Here is a 13,033-nt window from a genome sequence, read left to right as displayed (position 1 = left end):
GCCATGACACATTCAGTTCCATGTACATTTTTATGCAGGTGAAATTCCAGCAGAGGTTGGCTACCTTTCTAATCTGCAGGTTTTGAGCTTGTCTGCAGACGGCATCAGGGGCCCAATCTCGTCTTTCATTTATAACATATCTACTCTGCAAGAACTTTATCTTGATGCAAATAACCTGACAGGTAATTTGCCAACAGAGATTTGTTTGCGCCTTCCTTCATTACAAGGACTCTATCTTTCTGCAAACAAATTGGCTGGCAGCATTCCACGACAATTGGGCAATTGTTCTTCACTGGTGGAGATATACATGGATGAAAACATGTTAACAGGTATTCCACATGTTTCATTTTCTTATAAAACCCCATAAATGGATAGTGGTGGCTCAGTCAGTATATATGTCTTCTGGGTGGTGGGGACACAATAGAATAACATCAACCATGGAAACGAGCACTTCTCCTGGTTCAAAGTCGCAGTGTTGGCGGCAATATCAAAAGGTGTTGTGTTCTACATTGATGAAACTTTTTTGTTCGGATTAAATTTGGACGAACCAAATCAATTAAGGCAAATATATTGTACTTAATTCAAGTTCGAGCTACTACATTGAATGCAATGTATCTAAATGTTATTAGGCAAACACGAAATAAAATGCTCAAAAAATTCTAATAAAATCTGAAAAATATAAATGATATGAATGACTACTTATTTAACATATTAAAATACCATCTCCTAAATGTGGACTGTGGCATGCAACATAATCAAACCACACAAAAAATCCAATAATAATTTTTTATTGTTTGGAGTAGGGGTGGCAATATGGGTGGAAATCCATGGTTCCAACCCAATTCATCTAATTTCGGTTGATTTGGGTTTAAAATTTTTTAATATGGGTTCAATATGATTTTGTTTAAATAAATTTAAATAGATTATAGGTTTATATGGGTTCTAATGGGTTATAAATTGATTGTTCATGCTTAATTTTTTATTAGTTTACCAAAAGTAATTTTAGTAATATAATAGAATTGATGAAAGATATTAGTATAAATTATAATTATGAGTTTGTTATGGGTCCTATATGGATTGGTGATGGATTTTAAGTGGGTTGATTATGGATTTTAAGAGGATTGGCAATCCGTATGAGTTGGTGATGAGTTTTAAGTTCATCAGAATTGATTTAATTATTCTATATATTACTAACTACTTTTACATTTCTAATTTTTCATATTTTTATGAGAAACAAAATTTTCAAAATTTATTTAGCAAATTATTATTTTTTAAATTAATGAGAAACAAATTAAAAGAAAGTGAAGAATTATATAAAATAATTAAAACTTGCAATTCATATGTGACCATTTAAAATTCTTTTTTTTAATAAACTAATTGTATACAATTATATTAAATAAACATATACAATAAACTTATAATTACTAACATGTACTATTATTATTGCAATTGGAAAATTACACTTCAATTTTAGAAAGAATTATGGAGAAATTGATTGTGCAACTATTCATCATCATGATTTGTTTCAAAAAATACGGTATTTTTTAATATTTTACAAGCTTTTTACTTTATATTTAACAAATAAATTTTTAATGTAATCTGATTACTTTTCATAAATAATAAATAAATATAAATTTAATCGTATTATATTATATCACAAGTTGTATTAAAAATATTGTCATTTTACTATTATTATCTGAAACTTCAAATTTTTGTAAATATTAAACATAAAAAAATGAATATTTTTTACCCAATTCGATTTATTTGCAACCCAATTCATTCTCAACCCATTGATTCAAACTCATTTTAAACTCAACTTATATTCAACTCAACCTATTTGGACCAGACCCAAACTATCCATTTGCCACGAGTCTTTGTTTTGTCACAGGAGCTCCATCTTTTCCAGGGACTTTCTAATTTTACTATGCATATTATATTTATGGCAGGTGAAATACCTTCAGAAATTGGCAATCTTTTGAATCTGGAGATTCTGGTTTCTGATAACAATCAGCTAACAGGTATCATTCCGGCTACAATCTTCAATATCTCAACCTTGAGAACCCTCTCTTTCTTTGCAAATCACATTATGGGCAGTCTTCCGTCAACCGTGAGCGTAGGGCTACCTAACCTTGTAGAACTTTATCTGGGACAGAACAACCTCACTGGTCCTATACCAGGTTTCATTTCAAACGCTTCCGGTCTAATCAGTTTAGACTTGGGTGGTAACAGGCTAACAGGTTTAGTTCCCAACTCCCTTGGAGAGTTGAAGTTCCTTGAATTTTTGAACATCGCGAGAAATGACTTCACTTCTGAGTCTTCAGACATGAGTTTCGTGACCTCTTTGACTAACTGCATGAGACTAAAAGTTTTGTGGGTTTCTGATAATTCCCTCAGCGGTTACCTTCCTGATTCAATAGGTAATTTCTCTTCTAGCCTTGAACAAATTGAAATGAGCAACTGTGGAATCAAGGGAAGCATTCCAAAAGAAATTGGCAACGTTAGTAACTTGGCCTTCTTATATATGGACGACAATGAATTTACAGGGTTCATTCCCACCACAATCAAAGGCTTAAAGAATCTACAGCTGTTGAGCCTTCAAGGTAACAGATTGAGTGGACCAATCCCAGATGATATCTGTCATCTGTTCAGCTTAGGAGAGCTAACATTGAGTAAGAATAAGCTTTACGGTCCAGTTCCAGCATGCTTAGGAAATGTTACTTCTTTAAGATATCTTAGGCTCGACCGCAATGAATTAAATTCTAGCATACCTCTAACCATAGGAGGCCTCAGAAATCTCCTGAGGTTTGAATTGTTCTCAAATTTCTTCAGTGGTGTGATACCCCCAGAAATAGGAAACCTGGTAGCAGTAACCTCAATTGACTTGTCTTTGAATGAGTTATCAAGTGGTATTCCGACCACCATCGGTGGCCTTATTAGCGTGATCGATCTGTCCTTGGCCCAGAATAGATTGCAAGGACCAATTCCTGATTCAATCAGCACAATTGTAAGTCTTGAAAGGTTGGATCTGTCCCATAACAACCTCACAGGCGTCATCCCAAAAACAATGGATGGACTTCAATATCTCAAGTATCTGAATCTTTCATTCAACAAGCTGACAGGGGAAATTCCTAATGGAGGGCCTTTTGCACATTTCAACTACCAATCGTTTATTTCGAATGATGCACTCTGTGGTCCTCCTAGGTTTGAGGTACCAACATGCCCCTCTGACAGCCACAACCATCACAAATCGAGCCAGAGCACAGTTCGTGTCGTACTGATTCCGTTGGCCATTGTGTCCGCAATTTTTGCCTTAATAGTTTCCTTTTATCTGATAAAACGTCAAAGGAAGAGAAAAGTTCCAAGTCAGATGGACTTGTTTCCTGCCATAACGCTGGACAGGATTAGACACCATGACCTTGAAAGGGCAACCAATGGATTTGGTCAAACCAACTTGCTGGGCATTGGAAGCTTTGGTTCTGTTTACAAAGGGGTTTTCACAGATGGGACAATTGTAGCTGTCAAGGTATTTAATTTGCATATAGAAGGAGCTTTCAAGAGTTTTGATACAGAATGTGAAGTGCTACGCAACCTTCGACACCGTAATCTGACCAAAGTCATCAGCAGTTGCTCCAACATTGATTTTAGAGCCCTGATACTTGAGTACATGCCAAATGGGAGCCTCGAGAAGTGGTTACATTCTCACAATGAACTGTTAAATCTTTCACAAAGGTTAAGCATAATGATAGATGTGGCATCCGCAATCGATTATTTGCACCATGGGTACACAACACCTGTTGTACACTGTGATTTGAAGCCCAGCAATGTCCTTCTAGACGATAGTATGGTGGCTCATGTAAGTGACTTTGGCATAGCAAAGCTGGTAAATGCAGAGGATAGTGTACTTCAAACCAATACTCTCGCAACATTTGGGTACATTGCACCAGGTTAGGCTTCCTGTTTTAGACTAACAAACCCGGTTATCTATCATGCATAGTTCTCTATTTCTCAAAAGTCTTTTTCTAGCTGCACATGAGGAGATTGATTCTTCTAAAGATTTTTATGGTGCATGTGTAGAGTATGGATCAGAAGGACTAGTTTCCACAAGATGTGATGTTTACAGTTTTGGCATTATGTTGATGGAAACGTTCACGAAAAAAAGGCCGACTGATGATTTGTTCACTGGAGATATGAGCCTGAGGGATTGGATAAATGAAGCATATCCCCATTCACTGCGTCATCTGATAGATGCGGCTTTGCTTAATCCTGAGGAAGAAAGCTTTGATAAAAATGTTGATTGCATATCATGGATTATGAAATTGGCTCTCGATTGCTCCGCTGAATTGCCTGAAGAGAGGACTAGTATGAGAGATGCTCTGGCCACTCTGCAGAAAATCAGAAAGCAGTTTTTGTCAAGCCGCATGACAAGCTCAAGCTCATAATTTGTTTTTGGATTTCGGGTATTCTAAACCATCAGACAGTGCTGAAGCAGGATGGAAACAATTAAGAAATTAGTGGAACAAGTTTAAAACTAAACAAGAGCAAGATGGAAGATTGAGCTCCAAGACAGGTTGTCTTCGGGCATCTAATTGATGCTTGATAGAATTGGAGAAGCCTAATCATACAGGTTTTTGGCTAACTGGTAGCTTAATGTGTGTGGAATGATGACCAAAGATTGTTTGGCCGGTGCAGAGACCACCGGAGACAGTGGATCCAGGGATCTTCAGATATGTCCAATTAGCATCCAGCGCAATAGTGTTGCTGAAAATTTTAAGATTGTCCAAGTGTCTCGTATGGAAATCAATATCTGAATTCAGATATACGAGTTGTATGAGATTGCATGTAATAGTTTCTTGTGAGTTGTGATCCAGATTGATCTGAATTGAAATAAACGACAAGGCTTATGAGAACATTGGATTTTATCTCAGCCTGGAATTCAAGAATCTTGAATCCTACATATTTGTGGAGAGTCTGAACGTCCCCGTTAACAATAGCCATTGGATTGCTGCAGGGATGGTGGTTTTGATTGCCCGCACCCTCCATTCCAAGAATTCACTGCTAACAATCAAGAGGTTGGGTTGTACAATTCAGTAGATTCCGTTACTGTAACAGCTGAACAGATAGAGAATTCGGGAAAATAGGGGAAATTACATCCATTCATCTCAAATTGACATCTTTTTTCCAATTAAAATGTCCTCCGAATCAAATTTTAGGATACCCCTCATCACTTTATCAGTACGTTGTTACTTTAAGATGAAGATATTACTGATGACAAAGAGGCGAGAAACGATACATAGAAAATAAACTATTATCTATTTTGGTCATTTCGCTAAGTTTTACATAATATTTTTTCTTTTTTGTCTGAAAAGAGCAAGCATGTTTAAGTACTTGATTATTTTCTAATTGGATTTATAATGTTTTACAAACCTTAAGGAAAGCAATTTTAATTTCCGATCTATTACTGAAATTTATTTGTAATGAAATTAAATTTCAGGTAGCATAGATGTAATTTAGTATCTGAATAGTTAAACTAAGTGCTGTGTATAACGGCTTGATATCTTCCTGTTCATCATGATGTAGACAATTATGAAGAATAGAGGAAGAAGTTTTCAGGCAAATGAGAGCAAGATGGAAAATTTGAGGTGATAGGAATTGGATTGAAGAACAGAATGTACATATTTCTTCACTCTGATATGAATCAAAAAAGGAAGATTTTCTCTTCTCCAAATACTTGCTTCATGATGTTTTCTTCTGCTATCATCAGCACTGGGGTTACTGATACCTTTTCACAATCTGAATTTTAAAATAAAGGCTGCAAACATTCATCACCAGTTTTATGTATCTTTCAATCATTTTCGTTCCTTAGGAGCACTGCCGATTTATAAAAGCAAACAAGATTTTATTTGTCAACTTATCTCAAAACGAAAGAGAAAGAGAAAAAGCTTAAGATGTTCATCGAAAGCAATCGTCTACTGATTTCAAAGGGTGCATGATGTGAAAATGAATATATTGATAACTTAATATTTGTTCGGGCTGGCTGCCTGCAGCTTCAAAGTTTGTGTGTCATAAGTCTATGACTTTTGGTATCATTCAGACAACAGTACCTGATTGTGTGTCTGTCCATAATTTTATTAAGATAGAGAAGATCATAACATACAGCACTGATTCAAGTAGTACAAAAACCTCCTGATTTGAAAAGACATCTTTGGCTCTGGACTGTATAGTGTGCAACGGGAACGATGGATGGGAGTAACTTGCTTCTTTTCATTTTATGGTCTATGCACTTGTTCATTTCTTGCTTAGCCTTAAACAGTCTCAACAGTACTACTGATCAGTCTGCTCTGCTCGTTTTCAAATTGCAGTTTGAGCATGAGCCAGGCAACATTTTGGCAAGAAACTGGTCTTCTGATACTCCTGTTTGTAGCTGGACCGGGATCACTTGCAGTTCCCGTCACCTAAACGTTGCAGCCGTAAATGTTTCCAACATGGATCTTTGAAAGCCTTCTCAAGCTGCACAAGGGAAAATTTATTCTTCTAAAGATGTTTGTTGTGCATGTAGAGTATGGATCGGAAGGACTAGTTTCCACAAGATGCAGCATTTACGTTTCGGCATTATTTTGATGGAAACATTCACGAGAAAGAGGCCTACTGACGATTTGTTCATGGGAGGCTTGAGCCTGAGGGATTGGATAAATGAAGCATACTGAGTCATCTGATAGATACTACTTTGCTTGATCCTGAGGAGAAAAGCTTTGACAAAAATGTTGATTGTATATCATGGATCATGAAATTGGCCCTGGATTGCTCTGCTGAATTGCCTACAGAGAGGACTAATATGAAAGATGCTCTGGCCACTCTGCAGAAAATCAGAAATCAGTTCTTTTCAAGCCGCATGACAAGCTCAAGCTCATAATTTGTTTTTGGATTTTGGTTATTCGAATACTTCAGACAGTGCTATAGCAGTTGTGTCAAATGAAGCTAGAATATATCAAATATCTGATTGAACAACTTTTTCTTCTTCATATACCAATTATCTGAAAGTTCCAAATGACTCCATTTGAGAGAATTAATTTGTTGCTCAGCTACATTTACAATTTATCATCGCTTATGACGCTAAACGGGGACAGAACCTTTTAGATGATGGGCTAATGCTGATAAAGATCCTAACAATTTCAAACATTGGAAACATTCTCCGCTAGTCCCGTCTCAGATTTTTCTTCTCTCTTTTTTTCGGTTCTTGTTTCTATCTTTAAACTTAAACTGAAGGCAGCGGAAACTGAAGGTAGCGGTTATACTTAAAATTGATGCGACGTTGCAACCAGTTTTAGCTCATTCTAAGGTCGTCCTTGGATGCATATTAGGTATCTGCCGGGGCAACGGTAAAATTCTTGTGCCCGGCATTCTTGATTGTGAAAGAAAAAAAAGAGTACATAGTGGAAAAGGCAATCAAGAATACCGAACCTCGGTAGTTGAGTTGGTCGAGAAAGGGCCCGCGAAAAACACGTTGCATCTGCGCATACAATACAACCCTCTTTTCCCATGACCGCTTCAACTTCAAGGCTTCTTTCTCTTTTTCTCTTCCTCTCATCACTCAACCCATTTGAATTCTTGAGCGGAAAGCACAGAAAGCACAGAGACCCTGTTTGGTAAAGGGTTATTGTTGCCGATGTGATTCCTCGCTTCTATTATACTATAGTACAACGCATAAGGTCAGTTTTCAAACATATTGACCTGCTCTCCAATGTTAATTGATTTGTTTTGCAAAAACGTTACATGTTTTAGACGTTGATGCACATACCTTAATTTTCACCAACTTTTACTTCACTTGCAATCCATGCTTATTCTTTGATGTTTCCGGTTTATCTAATTTTTCTTGCTCTACATTCCCACCCAACTTCTAACACTTTTCGCAAGCTTCTCGAGCTCATGAGTGGAATGAAAATGCTGTGACATGCATGGAATGAATTTACTGCCATAGGCGCAAAAACTCAAAGGGATGAATTAAGGTTCATGAGTAATTTAGTCGAAATAGTGCTTCTTTAAGTGTAGTTCTTGATTTTGGTGGGCTGTTTCGTGAAAGCAATGTCCGTGGTGGAATAAGAGAGTGTGATTCATGTGCGTAATTTGCAGCAGTAGAACTTCAGAGGTGAAACACCCAGTCTTTTGAAGAAATGGGAAAGCAAGGGTCTCCAAAAAGCCCCCGTCCTGGTTCTTTAAGTTTTGATGCATCCTCTGGGTTCAAGGAGTATCAATTCAGATGGAATGAGATGCTACAAAATGGTGATCCTTCTCTAGGTAGGAGGGTGTCAGGGGGAGAATACACTTGGGACAAACCTATATTTGTCAAAGGATTTAAGAATGATAGTGTAAAATACAATGCCAGTAAAGGAGGTTCTGCTGGTAAAAAGCATCTGTGGTGGTTTCTTAGGCATTTGAGGTCTATTATATTCACATTCATGTTGATGGGATTGTTATTCCTTTTAGATTCGTTAATGTTTTCTCTTTTTGATCCATCATTTCTCGAGAACAGTCCAAATCCGAGTAAGGCATATGATGCAAAGGTACAACTTGACAATATCAATGCAGATCCGCTTTACTAAGCTTTAATTATTGCTCGATACGTTTTTTCTTCATAAGTACACTAATATAACTACATGATATCGGCATGTGTAATATAATCATTTGGTGATCATCTTGGTTCTGGTAACCGTTCAATCTATTATCAAAATTCTGTTGGCTGGCCAGTTAGTATTTTCCTTGCTTGCCAGCAGGGAAGAAACGCTGCATATGATGACCAAGAAAAAAGTCCGGTGTTGTATTCTAGACTTTTGCATATGGCTTCTCTTTCACTTGCAGAGGTCAGATTCAAAATCTAGGAATTATCACTCATAATTTTTCAGTAGAACTGCAAATATAAGTTTGATGTACTTGTGCTACAGAAAGATCCAGAGAAAACAGTGTCAAAGTTTTGGAAGGAACAATTTCCACAGGCATCTTCGTGGACACCTTGTGCAGATAAGAATGTCAAAAGGTATGTGTATGCGACTACCTTTTGTCTATGATTCAACTTCTTGATAATTGCCTACATAAATCTTTCATGCATTTGACAGTAAGGGATGCCTTTGGACTTGTTTAACCATTTATAATTGTCAGGGCAGGGACAGTGAACAACCACACTGGTTTTATTTTGGTCAGTGCAAATGGAGGACTAAATCAACAGCGAGTTGCGGTAAGCATGTTTTTCATTCTTTTTCAATTGAAGTAAATTTCCTTTTGTTTTACATATTCTGATTTTCTCCATATTCTGATGTTAAGTGGCTTATGAGGTTCTGTAGTACTTTGTTGTTCTAAAAGCTTGATGAGACAGAAACTTGCACAAACTTTTTTCAGAATTCTTGAGTCAGGCGCTTATTTAGATTCTATACTGAGTTGTCTTTGTTGAGTTAGTCTTTTCTGGTCAAGGCACCTCAAAACTCACTATTTGTAGTTTATTGAAATTTGTCTTGGAATTTCAACATAAGTACATAAAACATTGTACAATAAGATCTCCTCTCCTCGTGCTGTATGCAGGTCTGTAATGCTGTTGCTGTAGCATCTCTACTAAATGCAACATTAGTAATTCCCAAATTTCTCTATAGCAACGTATGGAAGGATCCCAGGTAAGTATGTGCTTCTTATCTTTCTCCACTTAAGAGACGAGTTACCTTCGTTGTTTTACTTTCCCACTATGGATTTGTATGCAATGAATACAACGCTGCATCTGTGATTTAGGTGTTTTAAATATTTACTGTGCTCAGCCAATTGTTGATATCAGAAGATTTGACTCTCTAATACATTGTTATTGCAGCCAGTTCAGTGATATATATCAAGAAGAAACGTTTATGCACACACTAAAGAATGATATAAATATTATAAAGGAGCTTCCTTCTCATCTGAGATCATTAGATCTGGAGGCCATTGGTAGTCTAGTATGTTACCTATTCAATTTTTTGACTAAGGACTGCTCTGGAGAACTATGTGTAAGGCCTCTCATATGCTTTTCAGGTGACAGATGCAGACCTTGCAAAGGAGGCAACACCTAATGAATATATAAAGAATATACTTCCTATTTTATTGCGTAATGGAATTGTTCATTTCCTTGGATTTGGCAATCGACTTGGCTTTGACCCATTGCCTTATGATCTTCAGGTAAAGCTCATTTGCATAAGATCAATGTACCAGAAAAGACTCATTCCGTCAGATTTACCTTCAATTTCATGTTCCAACTTTTTACACATTATACTTTGTTCGGATTTATCATATAAACCCTCTGCATATTTTGCTTCATCCTTACTGAGTGAAGTGTTTCAAATATTTCTTGTATAATGATCAGTTTAGCATTTGATCTTTGCTGACATCATAATAAACTTCAGCAATACTCAGAAATCTCAATATCCAATCAAGTAAAAGATATGCTTATGAGGCATGGGACTCTCTTGTCGGTACTTCATACAAATCTGAGTACGAAATCTGTGTTACACCATTTACGCAGTCACATTAATCATCAATCAGTAGATGATAAAAGATAACAGATTGTTTACTTGCAAGATATCATTTGAAAAGCAGAGGAAGCCTCATCTCTTTTCCTCTTTCTTTTTTTTTCCCCATTTTTCTACGTGGACATTGCATATATATGATGTTTCACTTCAAATTTTCACTTGTTTAACTCAGATAAAATTGTTCTGCAGAAACTTAGATGCAAGTGTAACTTCCATGCTTTAAAGTTTGTACCAAAGATTCAGAAAATTGGCTCCTTATTGGTGAAGAGGATAAGAAAATATGACAGTGCAAGAAGCATGTTAGACAAGCAGCTTCTTGGAAACTTCATCTCTAGCATCCCTTCTGGAGAGCAAGTTAATATAGCTAGCTCTTCCAAATATCTTGCTCTGCATTTAAGGTTTGAAGTGGATATGGTGGCCTATTCAATGTGTGACTTTGGAGGTGGTGAAAACGAGACCAGGGAACTTCAAGCATATAGAGAAGAGCATTTTCCGCTGCTCCTTGAGCGCTTGAAGAAAGTGAAGTATGGTTACGAAATGCTTAAAGTTTAACCATCAGTCTTTGCTTTGTGATCAATGCATCTTACGACATACTTTCTTTTTTTAAAAAAAATTCCATTGTTGATTTTATTGCTGGCAGACCCCTCTCCCCCGCAGAATTGAGAAAGATGGGAAGATGTCCTTTGACACCAGAAGAAGCAGCTCTGGTTCTTGCTGGTCTTGGATTTAGCAGTGGGGCTTATATCTATCTTGCTGGTTCCCAAATTTATGGAGGAAAATCAAGAATGCGTCCTGTAATCAATCTCTATCCTAATATTGTCACAAAAGAGGATCTCCTCTCACCCACTGAACTGGCACCTTTTAGGAATTTTTCTTCTCAGGTAATTAGGCTTTTACAGGTCATTCTCAGTCACCTCGTAATCATACAGGCTCTAAAGCATCTCTCTATAGTCATATTTGATAATAGAACAGAAACTCTTGTGATGCAGCTTGCAGCTTTAGACTTCATTGCTTGTGCTGCTTCTGATGTATTTGCGATGACGGATTCTGGGAGCCAGTTATCATCCCTAGTCTCTGGTTTTCGAATATATTATGGTGGAGGAAATGCTCCCACGCTGCGGCCTAGCAAGAAGAGGCTGGCAGCAATTTTGCAAGAAAACAGCACTATCAGGTGGCAGAGTTTTGAGAACAGAATAAGGAAGATGATCGAAGAAGGTCAAAGAGTGCATATAAGGGGTTTTGGCAGAAGCATTTATCGACAGCCAAGATGCAACGAGTGCATGTGCAAGCACCAATAGTCTTCTTTGTACCTTTTTCTTGTTTTTCCTTTCTTTTCTCTGATATCAAATTCATTGGATCCATCTAAGAAGCAAATGAGTTGGTGTTGTTGCGCCTTTTTTCTGTTACTTTTGGGAACTGTAACAACATTCTCAATCTTGAACCTTATTATTTCACCCATGATTCTGCAGTTGGGAAAAATTTAATGCACAACAAAAACTGGATAAATTAGTTTTATTGGATTAAACTTAAATAACCCAAACCAGATGAGTTCAAACAAATGAAAAAATAATGACAGAGGAGGTGAATCTGTCAATCTACAAACATTCTTCTACGAATCAGGATTGTATTAGTATTTAATACAATCCTCTTCGCGTACATCTAATTGACTTTTCCTCTTCGTTTTGTCCTTGTAGATCATGAAGGAGGGAAGAATCTGTTGAGATTGAAAGGGAGGGTGTAAAACTCTTCATTTCTGCTGTCCCCTTTGAATGTTCTGAACTTAGCCCACCACGGCATTCCCCGGTCTCTAGCACTGTCCTTATAGTCAAGTGTGTTATCCAGGAATACAGCCACCATTAAGGCAACAGTTGGCGATGACAGAAATATTGTGTTCAGGAAATCATTGAACTGCAGCAGAATCCAAGGAAAAGCAGAATATGATGTCAAAAGTTAATGAGTAATCTCACTTTTAATGGAAAAATAATTTATATTGCTCTTATCTTTGTGTGTGTAATGACATGATCATTACATATTCGAGTGCCATGTATGCAGAACTAATATCTTTTCAAGAAAAAAAAAACATATTATGCAAAAGATGGTGATTTATTCCTCTTCCTAATTATGACACCTAAAAATCCTTACTCCAATTGTTCAAAGATTTATGTGGAAAATGTAACTTACCCATCCAGCTTTGGTGTGTGCAGGACCATGAAGAGCAGCAGCGGTATATTCCCTGAAGTACTCAGGAATGGACAAACCAAGGAAGAGGGAGACGCCAGTGATGAAGAGGTTCCTCATTGAGTTCATGTTTGTGAATTGTAAAAACGACAGCCCCACGGAAGCTACAAACAGTGGTAAACAATCATACAAGGGAAATATAAAAATGCTGAATAATGAAAAAGCATATCAAAAAGCCAGAAAACCCACCAACAAGACCGAACATAACGCAATACAAAGCTGCAAATATTGTGAAAGGTATTGATGCAAATAATGCTCCA

The 13,033-nt window shown here is 36.9% G+C and overlaps 3 protein-coding genes across 9 annotated transcripts in view; 2 read left to right on the top strand and 1 right to left on the bottom strand.

The window, feature by feature from the left end:
• Window positions 1-4,919, top strand: part of LOC105179504 (probable LRR receptor-like serine/threonine-protein kinase At3g47570) — a 6,189-nt gene extending 1,270 nt beyond the window's left edge. Inside the window, exons 2-4 of the mRNA XM_011103151.2 lie at window positions 39-329; window positions 1,947-3,944; window positions 4,075-4,919. Of these exons, the coding sequence (XP_011101453.2) occupies window positions 39-329; window positions 1,947-3,944; window positions 4,075-4,439 (2,654 nt within the window). The 3' untranslated portion in view covers window positions 4,440-4,919. The remainder of the gene's footprint in view (window positions 1-38; window positions 330-1,946; window positions 3,945-4,074) is intronic.
• A 2,577-nt stretch (window positions 4,920-7,496) lies between these two features.
• LOC105179479 (uncharacterized protein At1g04910) lies at window positions 7,497-11,989 on the top strand. 7 transcript variants are annotated; one of them, XM_011103113.2, is made up of 10 exons: window positions 7,497-7,706; window positions 8,769-8,855; window positions 8,937-9,028; window positions 9,156-9,226; window positions 9,568-9,656; window positions 9,845-9,965; window positions 10,042-10,185; window positions 10,725-11,059; window positions 11,176-11,416; window positions 11,525-11,989. In XM_011103113.2, exons 2-10 carry the CDS (start codon window positions 8,785-8,787, stop codon window positions 11,831-11,833), a joined length of 1,473 nt encoding a protein of 490 aa, XP_011101415.1. In that variant the 5' UTR covers window positions 7,497-7,706; window positions 8,769-8,784; the 3' UTR covers window positions 11,834-11,989. The 7 variants fall into 7 exon arrangements, with proteins under 7 accessions (XP_011101415.1, XP_020547005.1, XP_020547003.1 ...); XM_020691346.1 differs by having other exon boundaries at window positions 7,505-7,706; window positions 9,151-9,226; XM_020691344.1 differs by lacking the exon at window positions 7,497-7,706 and adding an exon at window positions 7,777-8,558 and having other exon boundaries at window positions 8,766-8,855; window positions 9,151-9,226; window positions 11,508-11,619.
• A 44-nt stretch (window positions 11,990-12,033) lies between these two features.
• The window catches only part of LOC105179478 (nucleobase-ascorbate transporter 2), a 3,961-nt gene continuing 2,961 nt past the window's right edge, over window positions 12,034-13,033 (bottom strand). The window contains exons 12-14 of the mRNA XM_011103108.2: window positions 12,963-13,033; window positions 12,717-12,877; window positions 12,034-12,443 (exon numbers count right to left, since the gene is read on the bottom strand). Of these exons, the coding sequence (XP_011101410.1) occupies window positions 12,231-12,443; window positions 12,717-12,877; window positions 12,963-13,033 (445 nt within the window). The 3' untranslated portion in view covers window positions 12,034-12,230. The remainder of the gene's footprint in view (window positions 12,444-12,716; window positions 12,878-12,962) is intronic.

This window comes from Sesamum indicum, unplaced genomic scaffold (genome assembly GCF_000512975.1).
Source record: "Sesamum indicum cultivar Zhongzhi No. 13 unplaced genomic scaffold, S_indicum_v1.0 scaffold00164, whole genome shotgun sequence".
NCBI classification, from domain to species: Eukaryota; Viridiplantae; Streptophyta; class Magnoliopsida; order Lamiales; family Pedaliaceae; genus Sesamum; species Sesamum indicum.
The sequence above is the reverse complement of the archived record's forward strand: the minus strand, read 5'-3'. Positions and strand labels throughout refer to the sequence as shown.

Excerpts from the sequence above, each read along its gene's own strand:
- LOC105179479 (XM_011103109.2), top strand. The coding sequence starts at position 8,169 with ATGGGAAAGCAAGGGTCTCCAAAAAGCCCCCGTCCTGGTTCTTTAAGT. Across the intron at positions 9,029-9,150 it reads GCAGATAAGAATGTCAAAAG|GGCAGGGACAGTGAACAACC; the intron begins GTATGTGTATGC and ends TATAATTGTCAG. Across the intron at positions 9,966-10,041 it reads TGGAGGCCATTGGTAGTCTA|GTGACAGATGCAGACCTTGC; the intron begins GTATGTTACCTA and ends TATGCTTTTCAG.